The sequence below is a fragment of the Nicrophorus vespilloides genome, unplaced genomic scaffold (genome assembly GCF_001412225.1).
Source record: "Nicrophorus vespilloides isolate i.1.1-1 unplaced genomic scaffold, Nicve_v1.0, whole genome shotgun sequence".
Lineage (NCBI taxonomy): Eukaryota > Metazoa > Arthropoda > Insecta > Coleoptera > Silphidae > Nicrophorus > Nicrophorus vespilloides.
This window is the reverse complement of record NW_017099911.1, coordinates 27,963-46,315: the sequence shown is the minus strand read 5'-3', so window position 1 is coordinate 46,315 and position 18,353 is coordinate 27,963. Positions and strand designations below refer to the sequence as shown.

At 32.1% G+C, this 18,353-nt stretch overlaps 1 protein-coding gene across 1 annotated transcript in view; it reads right to left on the bottom strand.

Annotated features, from left to right (window-relative positions):
• Window positions 1–3,613: 3,613 nt before the first annotated feature.
• The window catches only part of LOC108566036 (protein kinase kin1-like), a gene marked incomplete at its 5' end in the record, with an annotated part of 35,920 nt that continues 21,180 nt past the window's right edge, over window positions 3,614–18,353 (bottom strand). Inside the window, 7 exons of the mRNA XM_017925731.1 lie at window positions 3,614–3,661; window positions 3,711–3,808; window positions 3,902–4,044; window positions 4,095–4,229; window positions 4,308–5,038; window positions 5,097–5,415; window positions 5,477–5,665. Of these exons, the coding sequence (XP_017781220.1) occupies window positions 3,653–3,661; window positions 3,711–3,808; window positions 3,902–4,044; window positions 4,095–4,229; window positions 4,308–5,038; window positions 5,097–5,415; window positions 5,477–5,665 (1,624 nt within the window). The remainder of the gene's footprint in view (window positions 3,662–3,710; window positions 3,809–3,901; window positions 4,045–4,094; window positions 4,230–4,307; window positions 5,039–5,096; window positions 5,416–5,476; window positions 5,666–18,353) is intronic.

Genomic DNA, 18,353 nt, shown 5'->3' with positions numbered 1-18,353 from the left:
GTGCCGCTATCTTTATTCGGCATGTTTGATTACCACAAATGCTACTATAGTTGTAATCTTGTAGAACTTCCTGCAAATAGATTTCCTTTTGCGGTGAATTTATAAAAGGAAAATTATACAATTATTTTATCTGATATAGAATAATGAAAACATTTTATTTTGATGGCATGAAAAAAAAAACAGTTTATTAGTTTAATATAAAGAATATATATACAGTGGAACCTCGCTTAACGAACACCTCGCATACCGAGCATTTCGCTTAACGAGCAAAATGAATTGTAAGAAAAATCAGGATTTCACTATAGGAGTAAAAATCCGGAAATTTTGGAACGTTAAGAGAGGATCCACTGTATAAGAATTATTTTGGAAAAAATATATAAATTATAATGAATACTTCGTTCTTTTCTGCACAATTTTGATATTTATACAAAATTTATGACAAAAAAAATGTATGAAATAAAAATGTACGTTGTAATTTTGTGTAATTTGTAATATATTATTATTACATAAAAGTAAGTAATTATGTAACCATGATTATATAAAAATTAATCAATAATTAGAGTTTAATTAAATTTATGTGATGTGATTCACATTTAACTATTTTTGAGAAACAAATTTTATTTTATTTTAGATATTTCAATATTAAATTAGGCGTAGATTTATTGTTTTTGTTTGCACTTTAATTAAGTTTGGTAAACATAAGTCTAAATCTATTTGTTTAAAGATGGTTTTACGATTGTTATTAAAAGGGAGACATTTATTTTCTTGGAATAATTTTAAGACGTTTCTTTAGGTGCGACTGTACTTTCCCTTCTATCACAGGTGTATAAAATCAACTCTTGGAAAAATACCACAAATCATCTTGGTGTATAACGGTTTCCACATGTACTTTACTAAATTTTCTTCTAAACTTTGCTGATTTGTTTTCGTTAGTATCAAAACATTGGTGACAAACCTAGAATTTAATATTTACTAAATACATTTTACGTTTTATAACTCCTACAGTTTCGACAAAATAGTTCTGTTTTAGAAGTTCTGAGTTAATTTTATGGAATAAAATGTATTTCCCATGTAACATTTTCATTTTATTGCACAAAGAGAATGTATTAGTATAATATTTTTGAAAACTTTAAAAGTACATCAAAAGAAGACTTATGCATTAGAATGATAATTCTTCAAGAACGACTATATGTGTTTTCGTTAGTGTTAAACTTAGAATTATTTTTAGGTTTTATAACTTTTGTAGGATTTTTAATAAAATAGTTCATTTTAACTATCTTGTACAAAAAGAAAGAATTATAATAATTATTTTGAAAACTTTTGAAGAACACCAAAAGATGGATAATTCTACAGGATGTTCATTCTTCTGTCAGCAATTACCATAATCTGATCTACTTTCCATCGTTCTTCTAATAAATATGTATTAATTTAAATGGATTTTCATAAAAAATCGTTCTATTAAATTTTTTTATGGAATTAAATATATTTCTAGATGGAATAGAGGTCTTTCTTTTGGGCGATAATTGTTACCAATAAATATTTTAAACAATAAACATATTTCCCAACTTGTAGAAAAGGAATTAATTATAATTATTTTAAAATTTTTAAACTAAATCAAAAGATTGAACCTTTTTACTGTCTTATCATGTGAAACGTTAGAAGCTTTTAACACACAAAAAATAATATTTAATTGGTAAACGTCCTCATTATCCACAATAATTTCATTATTAACCCACTTGGGGTAATTTTCCCCGATTTGTCAAGTCATAGCATCCTGTAGGATAATTCGTGATTCAGGAATTATCATATTTTGATACACTTTCCATTGTGTTACATGTTATAATAAATATCATCGTTATAAACTAAACATTAGATAGTAATGAATAGAATGAACAATGTACGAAATATTTGGTGATATATCATGAATCAATGAATATATCACTCGGACAATAGAGGCCGTATATAAATTAGAGAATACAAATGAGGGCCTGATAAATATACATCCCCGGAATGATGTATCTTACATAATCAGGAGTTTAGGGTCTTGTAGGGTGAGAAGGGAAAGAAACGTCGCGTGTAAATTGAAAAGGGGCTGCGCTGATTTCCAAAAATTCAATCACCAAGAAAATCTTCCCCCTGCTTACCAAGCTAATCAGACTAATTTTCGAAAAGGGAAAATAACTTGAGATATAAGTTGCTACTTCTTGATTGATTAAAATCTTATAATTATTTATTCCCTGCTTTTAAACTTTCTTCATGTGTTTATTTGAAACTAAATATATAAAGTCTATGAAGTTGTGTGAGAAATGTTTACATTATCGGCCAAAGACACTAAAATATCGAATCGAACACGCAGCAACGGTCACACACCACTTTCAAATGAAAATAAACAATAACTCCAGAATCTAGTGCATCTCATCAGAAAATAAATAGAAGTTATAAATCGAAGTGCGGAAAAGATGATATACATTATTATTCCAATAGAGTTTACACATTATTACAATGTAGTTGTTGTGTATGTAGAATTAATTAAATAGATTATAACGATTTAAGCAAAACATTTCAGTCGCACTTCGTTAACAATTAATTTACTGTAAATGTAAAAATGTGTACACCATACACGTTATCTAATCTAAATTCCACTGAAGTTTCTGTCTTTAAAAATAAAAACGATCAACACGTGCAGGGAATTTAGTATTTAAGAATGTATTAGTGGCTATATAGTTTTTAATGAGACAGATAAGTCTTAGATATATCGGCAAGCACATTAATCCTGGAAGTTATTTTAAGTAATTGATATCGTCGAGGCATGAGAGACAACAGTTAAAAAATATATACGAAGGCAATAACTGTAAATTTAATTTATTTATTTAAAAGTATGAAATTTATTGCTTTCAAATAATGTTTACTTCAAATAAATTGTTTAAAGTTATTTTCATTATTCTTAGTGGTAATTATTGAAATAACTACTGCATTTGATAATAACAACAATATCTATTTTGTTAATCATGGAACATATGACAGAGTAAATAATTGCAAGAAATGTATTAAATAACAAATATAATAATCTTGCGTTCAATATATATTTTTGTTTAATATTGTTTATTTATGTATATTTAGAATACATTATTAGATGAGTAAACAAGTTGATGATGATTATTGTTATTTTTAGATATTTCTCAAGAAATATCTAAATTATCTACAAATTATGTTCAGCATATCTTCCTTAACTCTGTTTATGTTGATTTTATGTGAAAAAATGTAAAATTTAAGAAATATCCATTTGCATTTGCTGGTGAAACTATTAATATGGTTGTACCAAACATTTAAACAGTAAAAATTGTATTATTATAATTCTAATAAAACAAATGTTGCAAATAACTAAAATATTTATGAATTAGATGTATAATACTTACTACAGGTTTTCATTTTTATTTCTCTTAGAATTTACCAAATGCTTGTACATATTTTTGGTAATTAATGTAAGTAATAAATCAATGAATTAACTATTAATAGATGATTACAATTCAAATAGGAAGAATGGTTGTGAGATGTAATAATTAATAAATCAACTCTTTGAATAAATCTAGAATGTTTTGTATATATTTTCCATGTGAATTTGAAATACATGAAGAAATCCATAGAAGCGCAGTCACTTCGACTGAAAAACGAATTATTTTCGAATACGTATAGAAATTATAATTCCTTACCGGTTCCAATTTGCTGGATATGTTTTTCGCAACGTAATCAGCGATTGATCTCGCAATGGGCTTGTTGCAAAATGCCATGCGATGTCTACATCGTTTTACTATAATTTAAGAAATACAATCAGTATGCACGCTTGCTTGCTTGCTTGCTTGCAACGTCGAATTGGACTAATTGCAGCGACGGACTGGATTACCTGGACTAGAGACCTGATGTTTGTGGTCATCGCAGAGGCCGTTGTCCGAGGATACCTTCTGGAGGGTCGCAGACAGAAGATTACTCGGCGCGGTGGCTGCGCCTTTGTTTGGGCTGCGTCTGTTCGTCATCACTGGCAACATACTACAACATCACGATTCATATGTTTTATGTAAAATAGTTGTGACATTTACCTCCTTCGCTTCGCTGCCCTTTCCGCGGTATGCGTTGGGCCCGTAGTCAAAGGTCTCCGATTTGCAGCCACCTGGATTGATTTCATTATTGCGTTCTCCGGCGAAACGTTGGCGCTTTGCGTTCGAGTCGTCCTTCTGTTGACGGAGGAGATAAAAAAGCAGTTGAAGGCAACGCGAAGGAAGCGGAAGCGGAAACCAAACATTCCGGCCTACCTTAATTGCTGCTTCGACGATGGAATTCTATCATTCTCCGTCGACTTCCTGTTGATTCGTGAATTTCTCGTGGGTATTGACATGGAATACAGCAAGTCGTTATATAGATCATACTCAGTGGATTTAGTCTTTGAGTCGCCTTTAGGTGTGGGCGAGAGATTGGTGAGGAGTTTCGGAATCGGCCGAACGATTTTCTTCTCGCAGGTGTCGTTAATGCGCTTCCTTCCGGAGCTTCTTAGAGTCGGATCCTGGGGTGTAAGAGAATCGCATTTGATGCGCTTAATTTCTTGAGAAGACGCCAATCTCCGAAGGTTCGCGCTGCGCTCTTTGACGTTGGCTGCTTCCTTCGAGGACAACTGCCGCGCGGCTTGTTTCAAATCGCCTTGCTGCTTTTTTTCTACTCTCAAGGGTATCATATCGATTCGTCGTGTGGGCGACATTTCGTGCTTTAATCCTTTCTGTATCGGTGCCGATTTTAAAGTGTTGTGTCTTTGCGTTGTCGATCTGGTTTTGGAGATGCGCGGAGTGTTGAGAATAGGTTTCGAGCTAATCTGTATTCCTGGAGTGGTGTAATGCGGGGTCACGATCGACTCCCCTTCCATATGCGTTAGTTTCCTCCTATGCACCAGCAAATTGTAAAGACCCGCGATGTTTCCCAGATGATCAGACTTCACGGCGTTCTGAATATCCAAGAAGTTCAAACCCGTCAGCTCAGACACCTCTTTTAATATCTGAAAAAAAACGGTATAAATATAACGTGAAACTGATAATACACTAGGTGGTCTTTACAGTCATCTGCGCAGATTCGTCCAATTTCTTCAGCGGATTGGAGCGGATGGCTTTGCGGCCCTTCTCCGTTACCCACGGATGGAATATGAGCTCGGTGATATTAATCCTCTTAGACGAATCGGCCACTAGTAATTTGGCCATCATAGCTTTAAACTCGCTAGAAAATAACGCCAAAGCTTTCTTGTGGGTATTAGATAATCCCTTGTTGATTTGCTCGAGCAGTTTCTTTCTGCGCTGCTGCGGGGTTATTACGGCTCCGTCGCGCGATGAGCTTATAAAAGGCAGTTGACCAACGACCATCCCGTACAGAATTACGCCTCTGCAAATAAAAAAAAAGAAAAGTGTATTACAATTGCTGCAATATTTGATAGGTGTAATACAAGCTCCAGAGGTCGACTTCTGGTCCGTAATGTTTCCCTTCGACAAAGAGTTCCGGAGCTGCATACTCTGGAGACCCGCAGTGCGTCCTCAAAGGATTCTCCCCGTTGTAGATGTTGCTCAAGCCGAAGTCCACGATTTTAATCTTGTCGTTGGATTGATTTAGCATGATGTTTTCCATTTTCAAGTCCCTGCGAAGCGAAGAAGTGCAAGTTTAAAAACCTCATTCCGGCCGTTTGCCGACATCATCAAGACTGATTATTATTATTATTTCGGTAATAAAAATAAATCCGTATACAAGAAAGAGTCCACCGAAACGGCGCAGAGCATGAGTAATGAGCGAAACTTCGACAGTCTTAATGCCCCGACCCACGGTATTAATAATATCGCTTTGTTAAGCCAAATGTGCCCGCATAACCAAAACCTCTCATCCTCCATCCACCAAGCAAACTCTTACGGCTCTTATTGCGGACGCGATCTTTCATTAGGAGCATCCCCTTTCCGTGGACCGACTTCTCCAACTTTACCATTAATCAATTTAATTTGTATCTCCGCTGCATTATGTATACACAATATGCGGTTCGCTATTGCTGCTGCTACTCCTCGCTTTTGCCGATTGGCCAGACTGAATTATGAAATAATTGCGGGAATGACCGGCGCCAGCGAATTCTATCTCATATTTTGTAAAATTGCGCTCCAGATTGTATGGAGTAAATAAAATCACCACATAAATTTGGTTTTAAACTCGCTGCCACGCAGTGGTCGAGGCCTGCCAATAAAGCTGTCCTCCATTGCGGTGACACGGTAATACATGGCAGGACATACATCACGGCACGACGCCGAACGGAGCAAAATGAAATGAGCAATAAATAAAACGTGTTCACTGTGTATGTCTCTGTGTGTGTGTGTACATATATATACGCACATATGTGTGTATGTGTGTAAAGTCCTCGTGTTCATCCATCAGGCCCTGTGGACCGCAAAAACCGTGAAAACACGGTATCAAAAATAATTTTGGTCTGCTAATGAAATATTAGTCTTACTCTACAATTCTTTCTCTAAATGCATTCCCTTCGCCGTGCAAATGTACATACATATACACACACACAAAGATTTAATATAGGTCAAGAGATATATCACGCGATTGCTGTATATGCCCAATGGTCATAAACCACAATTCAATTATTTAGAAGCTATGGTATTGCACAAAAAAATGGTGACCATTGACGTCACTGTAATCCGCCTTGACGTGTGATGAATCGTACGTGGGTTGTTATTAAGTGAAGGAAGTTATGTTCATGGCTACTAATGAAAATATGTTGTATTATCTTCAATAATTTGAGATATAAAGAAGACATTATGCCTTAATAAATATACTTTTCTAACATTATTGAAACACATGTATCTTCAAGCTAAAGATAACTTTATCAAATTACACAAAAGTCTAATGGGATGCAGTGAAGCGAAACTATGGTCAATAATCTTTTACAATAGTTATAAATATTTGGTATTATCTTATGTAATAATGATATTTATTCTAACAGTCAAATATAATCAATTAAACAGACATTTATATAATCAAATTAAAAAACATGTCTATTGACCATAGGATTTTTCTTTTTGTTTACCTCTCGTTCATTGCCCAACTGTTGCAGTTAATAATTAATCAATCAAAAAGTATATTAAAAGTCCGTTTAACAATAGACCGCGTTTTTTTTCGAACCTCTAAAAAGTGTTAAATATTCGTTATAACGTCGTGTTCTCAAATCCTAAAAGGGCTCAAAATTTACGGTGATTTAATTTTACAGCATAAATTGGTTTGTGATATAAAACGATTGAAGTGTTATGTGCTGTAGGCAATATCAAACTCGAAAAAAAAAATGACTGACAAATATACGAGGATTTTCAACAATAGTAATGGTAATTGTAAGAGCCCATTGTTGATCGAATTGTTAACCTCGTTACTACAGAAGGATTATGAAATGTGTACGAGCAAAGTTATTGAAGTGTTTCTGAAGGTTTATGATGAAATACTTTGCAGCAAATAATTTTAAAAGAAATTGTTAAAGTTAATAGTTAATAGTAATTATGTATAATTAAATCTACTCTTTAATACAATTTAATTCATTAAATTTAGTCTATTTACAATACGCACATTTAATAAATTATAAAAATTGGGAATGAAACATAAATTTATTTTAAATAAAAATAACAGTGTGAATGAAGATAGAAATAAGATTGCAAAATACTTACAAAACTATTAAAAAATAATAATTTAATGAGAAAAAGAAATCTCCATTAAAACATCTCCAATATAATTTAAGATCAAAGAGGCAATTTGCCAAACCTCTAGGCGAGCGAGAACAAGTTTTCTTATACTCTCTCATCCGAAGTTCAACTCTAATAAGGTAGTATTTTTTGTTTCCCTGCTGAAACTTACAAAAACATAAAACGATGAACTGCATGGATCCATTAGTCTCATGTTCGGGTTAACGTTCAGCTTATTAAATTTTATTTCCGTCTTTAGTCTCTTTATGATTCATCCAAGTCAATTTTATATTTATTTGTACGGATATATATATATTTACATGTATTTATAGATGCGAAAACACTTGTTTCTTAACGACTACTTCATGTCAATAATACCAGTTCTTCTTTTTCTTTGTTTTAATCTATTTCATCTACATGTTAAATATAATAGATTGTTAATTATTAAATTTTTCATCCATTATTACCACGATCCATTATTACTACGATCGATTAGTCCGGTTTGAAATAGTCCGGTATATTTTTCAATCTGGACTAATCGAGGAACTAATTAAATACTATTATTTTTTTAATTAAAATTTTGTTTGTGTTTATATTTTCAAACCGTATTATAGCGAATCCGTATTATATGTGCATCATGATAAAAAGCTTAAGAAAGTTAAGCAAGATGCGATGTTGCTATTACTCGAATGGTTTTGTTACTAATTTAATGACAAAACAGATTTTTCTCCGTTCTAATTTAAGGCCTGATTACATAAATATTAAGAATTTAACTTATAACAGAATAACCTTGTAATATTTACGTCAATAAATTACTCATATGATTTTTCTCACATATTTTTTCATATTAAGATTGGTATGAAAATGTGTAAGGAAATTCCTTCCAAAAATCGATTTCCCCGCCTCCCTCATATTCATTTGCAGACGTTGAAGATCCGTAAAAGCAAAAGAATAGCTGTCACCATCCTCATCCGCAAATCTGACAGATGTAAATAATGACTGTTGCATAACCGTGACTCGGAACTGCTGCGTCTCCAAATACATCACAAAACCATTTAGCTCGATAAATGCCATTTTAATATATCGTTTGGGGTGGCGTCTGTTCCAAATTTAAACAAATCCAGATATATTATTTTGAAGTTTTGTCGGGTTCTTACAACAATTAATTTTATTTTTGGTCTCTTACTTCTCAATAGATTTTGTGTGTTAAACAATTAATTTCTAGTTATTATTACATATACTTATGTAACCAATAGAATAATAATGTTTGAACTGAAATATTATTATAATAACGTATTGTTAATTTAATTAATAATATTATAATTAACATCAAATATTTAGTTAATTGATCGTAGTTTTGGATTGGATTGGAACTTTGTGTATAAATAATTATTACAAATAATTGTTTATTGTACCAAATATTGTTAGGATAATATTTTGTACTGTAAACTAATTAGTGTTAATTGCATAAATATATAATCCTATTTAATACTTAGATAAACAAAAATTTATATAGAGAATTTAATTCAATCTTTCTTTCAATGTTTCTTATTGATAAATTACAGTTTTAGTATGAAATTCAATAACAATTATGTTAAACCTAATGTTTGATTATTAGACTAAAGTCTGTTTTTAATAATTTACAGCTTCCACAGTTAAGCAAGGTGTTTCGTGGATGGGTGACCTATACCATTTACTTCCTTGGAGTTAATTAATAAAATAGAGATATGCACAGCAATACCTCGCATAGTTCGAGTAATCGGATCTGCCAATATCCCGGACTATTCGATACTGGACTAATGAAAGAACTAAATACAGTAACACCTCGATTAGTCCGGATAATCGGTTCTGCCAATATCCCGGAATATTCGATACTGAACTAATGAAAGAACTAAATACAGTAATACCTCGCATAGTCCGGGTAATCGTTTCCGCCAATAACCTGGACTACCTGATAGTGGACTAATTAATGGAAGAACTAAATACAGAAATACAGTAATACCTCGCATAGTCCGGGTAATCGGTTTCGCCAATATCCTGAACTACTTGATACTGGACTAATTATTGGAAGAACTAAATACAGAAATACCTCGCATAGTTCGGGTAATCGGTTCTGCCAATATCCCGGACTAGTCGGTACTGGACTAATGTAAGAAGAAAATACAGTAACACCTTAAATAGTCCGGGTAATCGGTTCTGCCAATATCCCGGACTTTCGATACTAAACTAATGAAAGAACTAAATACAGTAATACCTCGCATAGTCCGGGTAATTGGTTTCGCCAACATCCTGGACTAATTAATGGAAGAACTAAATACAATAATACCTCACATAGTCCGGGTAATCGGTTCCACCAATAACCTGGACTACATTATAGTGGACTAATTAATGAAAAAACTAAATACAGAAATACAGAAATAGCTCGCATAGTTCGGGTAAGCGGTTCTGCCCATATCCCGGCCTATACGATACTGGACTAATGAAAGAAGTAAATACAGTAACACCTCGCATAGTCCGGATAATTAGTTCCGCCAATAACCCGGATTAGCTGATAGTGGACTAGTTAATGGAATAACTAAGAATTACCTCGCATAGTTCGAGTAATCGGTTCTGCCAATTTCCCGGACTACTTGAAACTGGAATAATGAAAGAACTAAATACAGTAATACCTCGCATAGTCCCGAAGTACTTGATACTGGACTAATCGTAACATATTTTTTTATTTGGTATTTTTAGTTATATTTAATTTTTTAATAAAATAAGTCGCTAAGAATCAATAAAAAAAAATGATTTGTAAATGGATAAAGCATTTATTCGCAAAATTCCATGCGGTAAATTGAGTTGCATTAGTAGAGTAAAATATCGGTCTTTTAGTTAACTTTATTTAAAAAAATAATGCCTATTTGCGGTGTCCGTGTTTTCAGAGAAATGAGTTAAGTTCTTAAAGTGTAAGTTGTTGTTTAGGAGGTGCAATCAAATTCGTACAAATTTCCTCTAGCTTCCAAGAAGATTGCCTTGGGGACTGGGACCGAATTTCCGGTGATTTAGTTCTACTTACGCCACACACACACACACTCTGACACATATATACACGCACATACACAAATACACACCCCCACCGACCGTTCGGATGATTGTAATTAAATGAGAATCATCACGGATTGCTCGCATCTCACGATATGCATTTAAACGTAATTATTCAGCTAAATATTGACTAGACTGGAGCGGCGAATCAAAATAATTCCTTAAAGATGTGCATGCAAACACCGTGTCGACCATCAAACAATTATATTTTTTTTTGAACGCGCGAAGCGTTAAATGCGCCACTTTGAGGCCGAAGAATGAAGGGAAAACAAACACAAAAAATATATAATAGAGTAAAAAGAAATAAACTTGAGGGATCATTTAACGTAATTTACGTTCGCCGCTAATGGAATTTACATTTTCAAACAAACAAAGGCATTACCAGAAATTATCGACCTTGCCGAATCAAATACGCAGCTACGCGTTAAGAAAATACTTAGCATATAAAGTGCCTCAAAACAAAGGATTAATGTTCTTGTTACTTATGTTCGAATTAATGAGACGCTTTTCAAATTCGGTATATTTAACACAATTTTTTTTGTTTCGTGATGTGGCAATATATTTAGTTAATGTAAACTTTAATTAGTATTAAGAGAATGTTAATATTTACCTATTTACAGAAAGACAATGGTTGATAGGATTTGCAAATACATGTGCTAATAAATAAATTATAAATCTCCTTATGTTTAAACTAAAATAGTATATATGAATATAATCAAAAGACGTACGTACGTTTGTGCGAATAATATGTATTTTTACATAAGATCAATTTTATTCTACTATAATCTGAAACTCTCTATTTTCTATAAATTATTTCATAATAACTAGTATAGTGCGGCTTCGATCAGTCCGGATTCACTATAAGAGTTCAAAACAAATTAAATTATAGTTAAGAAAACTAAAATGAAGAAAATTAGTAAAAAATATTAAATAGATAAATTATTGTTGTTCCTCTTTAACCAGTAGATAAGCTTCTTTTTGTGCTGTTTATTTTTAACACAAAATTATTTTTTTAATAAAAATGATCTTTTTTCTCTTTATGCAGACAAGTTCTTCGATTAGTCCGGTTACAAACAGTTCGTTGTATTGGCAGAACCGATTATACGGACAATGCGAAGTATTGCTGTATAGTGCGAACTAAGAAATTATAAAACGTAATAGCAATGCAAACATTTATAAATAAATTGACTGAAATGTTTGGATTTCTTTAGATGCTTTGAAAAGAAAGTATCAATTATTTAATTTGTGTTTTTATATAGTTACCACAGTTTATGTAAGTCTTTGGAGATGATAACGTTTTGAGGTTGTAATTGATAATACTCAGCAAAAAATGTAGTTAACAATACCAGTTTCAGTTAAATCATTTTTTTAAAAACATACAATTTTTTAAGATTATTTCAGGAATTTCTTCTTTTAAAGATTATAATAATCTGCGAAATCTTTCATTGCTTAGGAAGCGAGGAAACTTAATGTTATGAATAAACAAACAAATGAAAGGGAAAAAGACATCGTATAAATGAGGTGTTGAAGTGCGCTCGCGTCGTCTTATTAACGAGGTACTTGGGGGTACGGAAAACCACAGGATGAAACTTCATAGAAGAGGACGATAAGGGTCGCGATTTTGTACGTCCTGCTGACTGGACCCTTAGCGTTTTACCCATATTGATTTTGCCTTTGGTTGCGAACTCAGCATTTCGAACAAAGTCGGATGGAAAAAAAAAAGGAGAGGAGAAGAATCTTTGGCCAGAAGTTGCGTAGGCGTGAGCGCGTGTGCAAATAATCTCTCCATCGGAATAACGTCTTTATTGGAGGGACCGTTTTTAACCCCTGCGTTACGCCACATCCTTCCTACCCTAATTATAGATAAATGCTCAATCGTAATTAGAAGCACGCAATAGATTAAAGAAAAACAATTAATATTTCTTTCATGTTTTCATCATCGCTGTTGTCAAAGAACTGGAACTTTTATATATTTTTTTTGGTCGCACTTCTCTTGTGATATATTACGTTTCGTAAGGAGCCACTTGAGTAAATACATCAGCATATGTGTAGTTCTAACCTATTCCACGACATCGTGCCATAAAGTCTTTCGTCGTTGTCGTCGTCGACGAATGTAAACAACCGATTATAGACCGGCTCGGATGTTGATTCGATGGAACCGTAATATACACAAAAAAATTAAATAAAAAGAAGTAGTATGACATGCATACATTTTTAATTAAGGGAGGGACGTTCAATGTTAATTGGACAACATTGCCTTTTTTTCCACTCGTGATGATGATTCGTTTCATTTTCAATTTCGCTCTGAAAATCTTTTATGTTGCGAAGATTCGCCATCTAATGAGGTCATTTGTATGCCGCACGGGAACTGGTCTAACTGCTGCAGTTGTATTTCTTTAGCTGCGTTCGCGTAGCGCAGGCCATTTCAAAAATTAAATTCACGAACAATTAATAATTTTATTGTACGTTCCTTCAAAGAATATCAAGTATTGGAAATACAAGTAACGACATACTATTGAATTAATTAAATATATTTATTACGTTACAATATATCGCAACCCATGTATACATATATATATTTGAGTTGACTCTTTGTGGCTCAGATTTTATCAAAATTGTCGATTTTTTTTGGATAAATTAGGTTCAAAATAAGTAATATTTACACATTATGAATTCAACATGATCAACATTTTCTATTTTTGTTTAGTTTGGAATGTTTGGAAATAATTATTCCTTATGTTGTTGTTCCCATAGTGGAAATATATACTTATTTTGTTTTTTTTTTCTGTTATGAAATGTGTTTTACTATGAATTTATAAGAAATCCATGATAGTACAATTGTTTTCTAGATTTTTACTTCAGTTTGGACCGGTCCAATTCAGGCAACTTTTAGAAAGTGGTCAAAAATTGGGTAAATTTTACAAGAAAATGCGTAAATATTACACACCTGATCATAATTTGAAAATATTACAGTTATGATAATATATTTGAACGATCGTCCTTAGATCAATATTTTAGTAATCGGTGGCAATCGCAAGCCCGACAACCGAAATCCCGTCTATCGAAATCCCGACGTTCGAAATCCCGAGTGTATCGAAATCCCGACGTTCCAAATCCCGGCTGGCTCAAAATCCCGACGTTCGAAATCCCTACTATATCGAAATCCCGACTACTATAATCCCGACAATCAAAATCTCGACTATATTGAAATTTAGTCTATATCGAAATTCCGACAGTATCTTTTATTATTATAAACTTCTACAATATCATTTTTATGGTAGTCGGGATTTTGATATAGTCGGGATTTCTATATAGTCGGGATTTCGAAAGTCGGGATTATGGTAGTCGGGATTTTGACATAGTCTGGATTTCAAGCTTCGGGATTTTAATACTGCCGGGATTTCGAACGTCGGGATTTCAATATATGGTCTTTCGGTTGTCGGGCTTGCGATATAGACACTTTAGTAATATATAGAAGATCTAAGTAAATACTAAACGAGACTAGACTGCATAAAGAGAAAACAAGCATTTGTATACCATTTTATAATTTATTTTTATGTTAAATGATTAAAATTTTGATTATTTGAATATTTATAACCAGACTTTAGTAAATCCGGACTGATCATTAACTGTTCACTAATACCTAAGTAAATAATGAATATTTTTTAAATGTTATCGATTATGTTTTATTTATTTATTTTTACTCTACAAAATAAACAAGTTGTTCAGTCAAAATTTCACTACTTACAAAGTGTTCCGTTGCAGGAAAAGTTTAGGAACCCCTGAACCTTTTTTCATAGAAAATTCGAATTAAAATTGAGTGCTATGGTTCTTTTCTAAAAATCGTCCTATAAATTTGGGTTGCGTCTTATGGTCTGACAAATAGGTAAATTAAATTTAAAATATATTTGTACTTTCTACATGTAATGAATTGTACCCATTTAAATCATACTTTGGATGATAATCATAGTATTTTCAAAGTTTGATTTGTTGTAATTATTTTATAAAAGAAATTTGTAGATAATTCTGACTTATAATGGATCATATTAGTGAATAACAAAGTTGAATATAAATATTATGGGTTAATCAAGAAAATTAAGACTTTCAAAGTAATTAAAGTTTTTATTGAATAATAAAATCTTCAATTGATACTTTTCAACATTTCTGTTTGGATATATGTAGTAATTAAAAAGTTTTATCAATATTTGTTGATAGATTTAATTAGTTTGTAAAACAAACTAGTATTTCCTTCTAAACTCATAAAGTAAAAGAAAAATCAATATGTTAATAATACACATTGTACATGATTACAGCGGCTAATTGAGGGCTGAATTTGCTTCGACGGTAATTAGCGTTCTCTTAAATGCATCTTTCCATGTTCATGTGAAACATGATATATGAATTTCGTTGGGAAATTGGTAGGTACATTGGAAGGGCGACGCCGTGAGAGGGAATGGGGTGGATGGTAGGAAGGAAGGCAGGCAGCGAGTCGGAGCGAAAAAAGATGAGACAGAAAATTTAATTAGTTTTCGCCCCAAAGGTAAAGCATTAGGTATTTATAATGGAGCAGCTAACTGAAATTAATGAAGGTGTTGTATGCGTGTCGTTCGAAAGCAAAGCTGGAGAGAACAGTCATTGATTAAAATATGGCGTTAGGTAATTATTTTTCCAGGCGCTTAGCATAAACAATCGACCGACCGTTTCGAGCGAAGCGAAACCCGCACTTCTACCCATCCATCCATTGATAATAACAATCAATTAACGTATATTTAACAATTTAAAAAAACCAGCAATTAATGAAATAATCATCAGGATTTCGATTATAAACGACTTGTTTGCACCAAAATATAATAGATTATTTTTTTTTAACTTTTTAAGTAATATAATAATAATAATGTTTATTGCATAAAAAAAAAAACATATACAGAAATAAAAAGAACAAAATAAATATATATATATAATTTCAATAAAGTTAACTGATACAATTGACCATAGGTCTTTCTGCCCGTATATAAAGCAAAAAATCCGAAATTTTAAAGGTAACGTATGTTATGCTTATTGATTGCAGATACTATTACAATAAATTGGTAACTTTTTATTAATTAAAAAAGGATTCATACGTAATATACTGTTAATAACTGTTTTCTATTAGTAATTTTATAAAATTTACTCGCCTTTTCATTGAAAGTCTTATCTAGATTTTATTTTATCTATAAAAGCTGATACAGTCGCTTAACTAACACCTCGCATAACGAGCATTTTGCTTAACATGCAAAATTAATTGTAAGATAAATGACTCGCTTAAGGACGTTTAGCATAACGAGTGAAGATGAGAAGAGAAGTCCCGGATTGCGCGAGTTTAATATATCTAAACCATTGACAAATCGACTATAAGTGCTGAAAATCTGTAGCACTTTCAGTATCAAAATTGTTACTTATACAGGAAACCTCGTTTAACGAGCGAATTGTAAAAATGACTCGCTTAACGAGCGACTTTTCGTATAACGAGTGACTAGTAGATTGTGCGCATTAGTTTATATGGAGAAAATTCTTTCACTGTACGAGTAAAAATAGGGAAATTCTGGAACGGATTATGTTTGTTAAGCTGTATTAAAAAGTATATTCATCCATCTTGAATCACGTTTTTTTTTTAATTCGAAAACGTAATCGCGTTGACTCATGCATTCTTATTCAATATTTTCTATAGAAGATAGAAGATGCGAAATGTAAATATTTCATTAACTCCGTTTTGCTTTAATAAGAATTATATAATTAGAGTTATGGACATACTCACACATTAACCGCAATTGTTAATAGTAGAAATTGCTAAAGTTTATATGAGAGGAAACTTTAAATAATTACAGTTGGAATAAGAGGTTGAAGTAAATTTTTAGAAAATAACCACTAAGATTGATACAAAATTAATACAGACGATAAAAATAAATGGAAAGTTACAATTATTTTTTTTAAGTAGTTTTTGAAACAACGACAACGACAGAGAAGCAGAGAAGAAACGCTACATCAATATACTTTACAAAGCATATAGGATAAATTAAGTATTATTTTGTAAATAACGACAACGTAAGCAGAGAAGAAACGCTACAATTCAATATACTTTACAAAGCATATAGGATAAATTAACTATTATTTTGTAAATGTATATCCTTGTACTGAAAGGATACTACGCTTAAAAGAAAGAACTTCATCAAAATTTAACTACAAACAAGAAAAATTATGAAAAAAATCTCATAAAAATATAAACAAATAAAAATAGAAGAAATAGAAGTATAAGATAAAAATCAAGACCTTGTACAAGTTCTATGTTTTATATACTCGTATTACACGACATTATAATAAACCAGTAACAAATTTAAACCGTACTTTTTAAAAATTAAAAACAATAAGGTGTAAAGACCTATGGTCAACAACTTGTTGCAATTATTCATGTTGTATAATTTGCATTTTAAGTTTTTTTATGCAATTTAAACACATTTACACTCATGCTTGTCAAAAGTTTAAAGACAAAACAATGTTAATTAAAACATGAAATATCACTTCATATATTCTGTATGTCTTCTCTCTTGATGTATTAACTTATGGTATGACTAATTGAATTCGGTGTAATGTAAATTACCGGTCATTAAACAAACAAAAAAAAGAGAAGACAAATGTTTACGCTAATGGCGTAATCCTCAAACATAACGTTTCCGTATGCATATACATATGTTATTACTAATATATTTTTTCTGCGCGCGGAAGGTCATTGGCCGCGCAGAAACGACTAATAAATTCATGAGATGATAGCAACCTCATCGTCAAATTACACCCTATTAGTTCAGCCAGAATAGACGCCCAGCAGCAATGACTCACAACTGTCTCTACCTACGCGGGTTCTCACATGTCTTAAATAGTTGTTCACTTCTTGCTTATTTTTTTTTATTCTGCAAGGAAGTTTTCTATAATTACAGATTGCTTTAAACTTTGTTTCGTTAAATACTTTAGTACTGCGCTATGCATCCTGTATACATTCCACGTTTTCCATCGATTTTGAAGTATCCATTGATCCTTAAACATTCCGTGCATGGTAATTAAGGAAATTCCCCTATTATTTTTCTAAATCAATAATATATGCTATTTCTATAATTATTAGTTCTGTTGCTAATACAAATTAAGTATAGAGAAGTATCAAGAGAAAATATCTATTTTTTTTAAATATATAATAGCAATAACTTTGCATAATGAGGCTTCGATCAGTGCGGATGCAGCATTGAAAGAGCCGCATGCTCTAGTTATACAAAAACGGCTCTTTTGATAAGAAATTGCGGCTCCCAGGTCTCAACAATTTTCTTAAAAGGCAAATGGTTGCCGTCACTATACTATACTGTTAAGTCTCTTAAAGTCCTAGATTAGTGCGGTTTCAAAAAGTACGATGAATTGGCGTATTTGATTACCCGTACTATACGAAGTATTACTATAGTATTTTTTTATTAGGTTATATTATGTAACTTGTCTACCAATAAATCATTC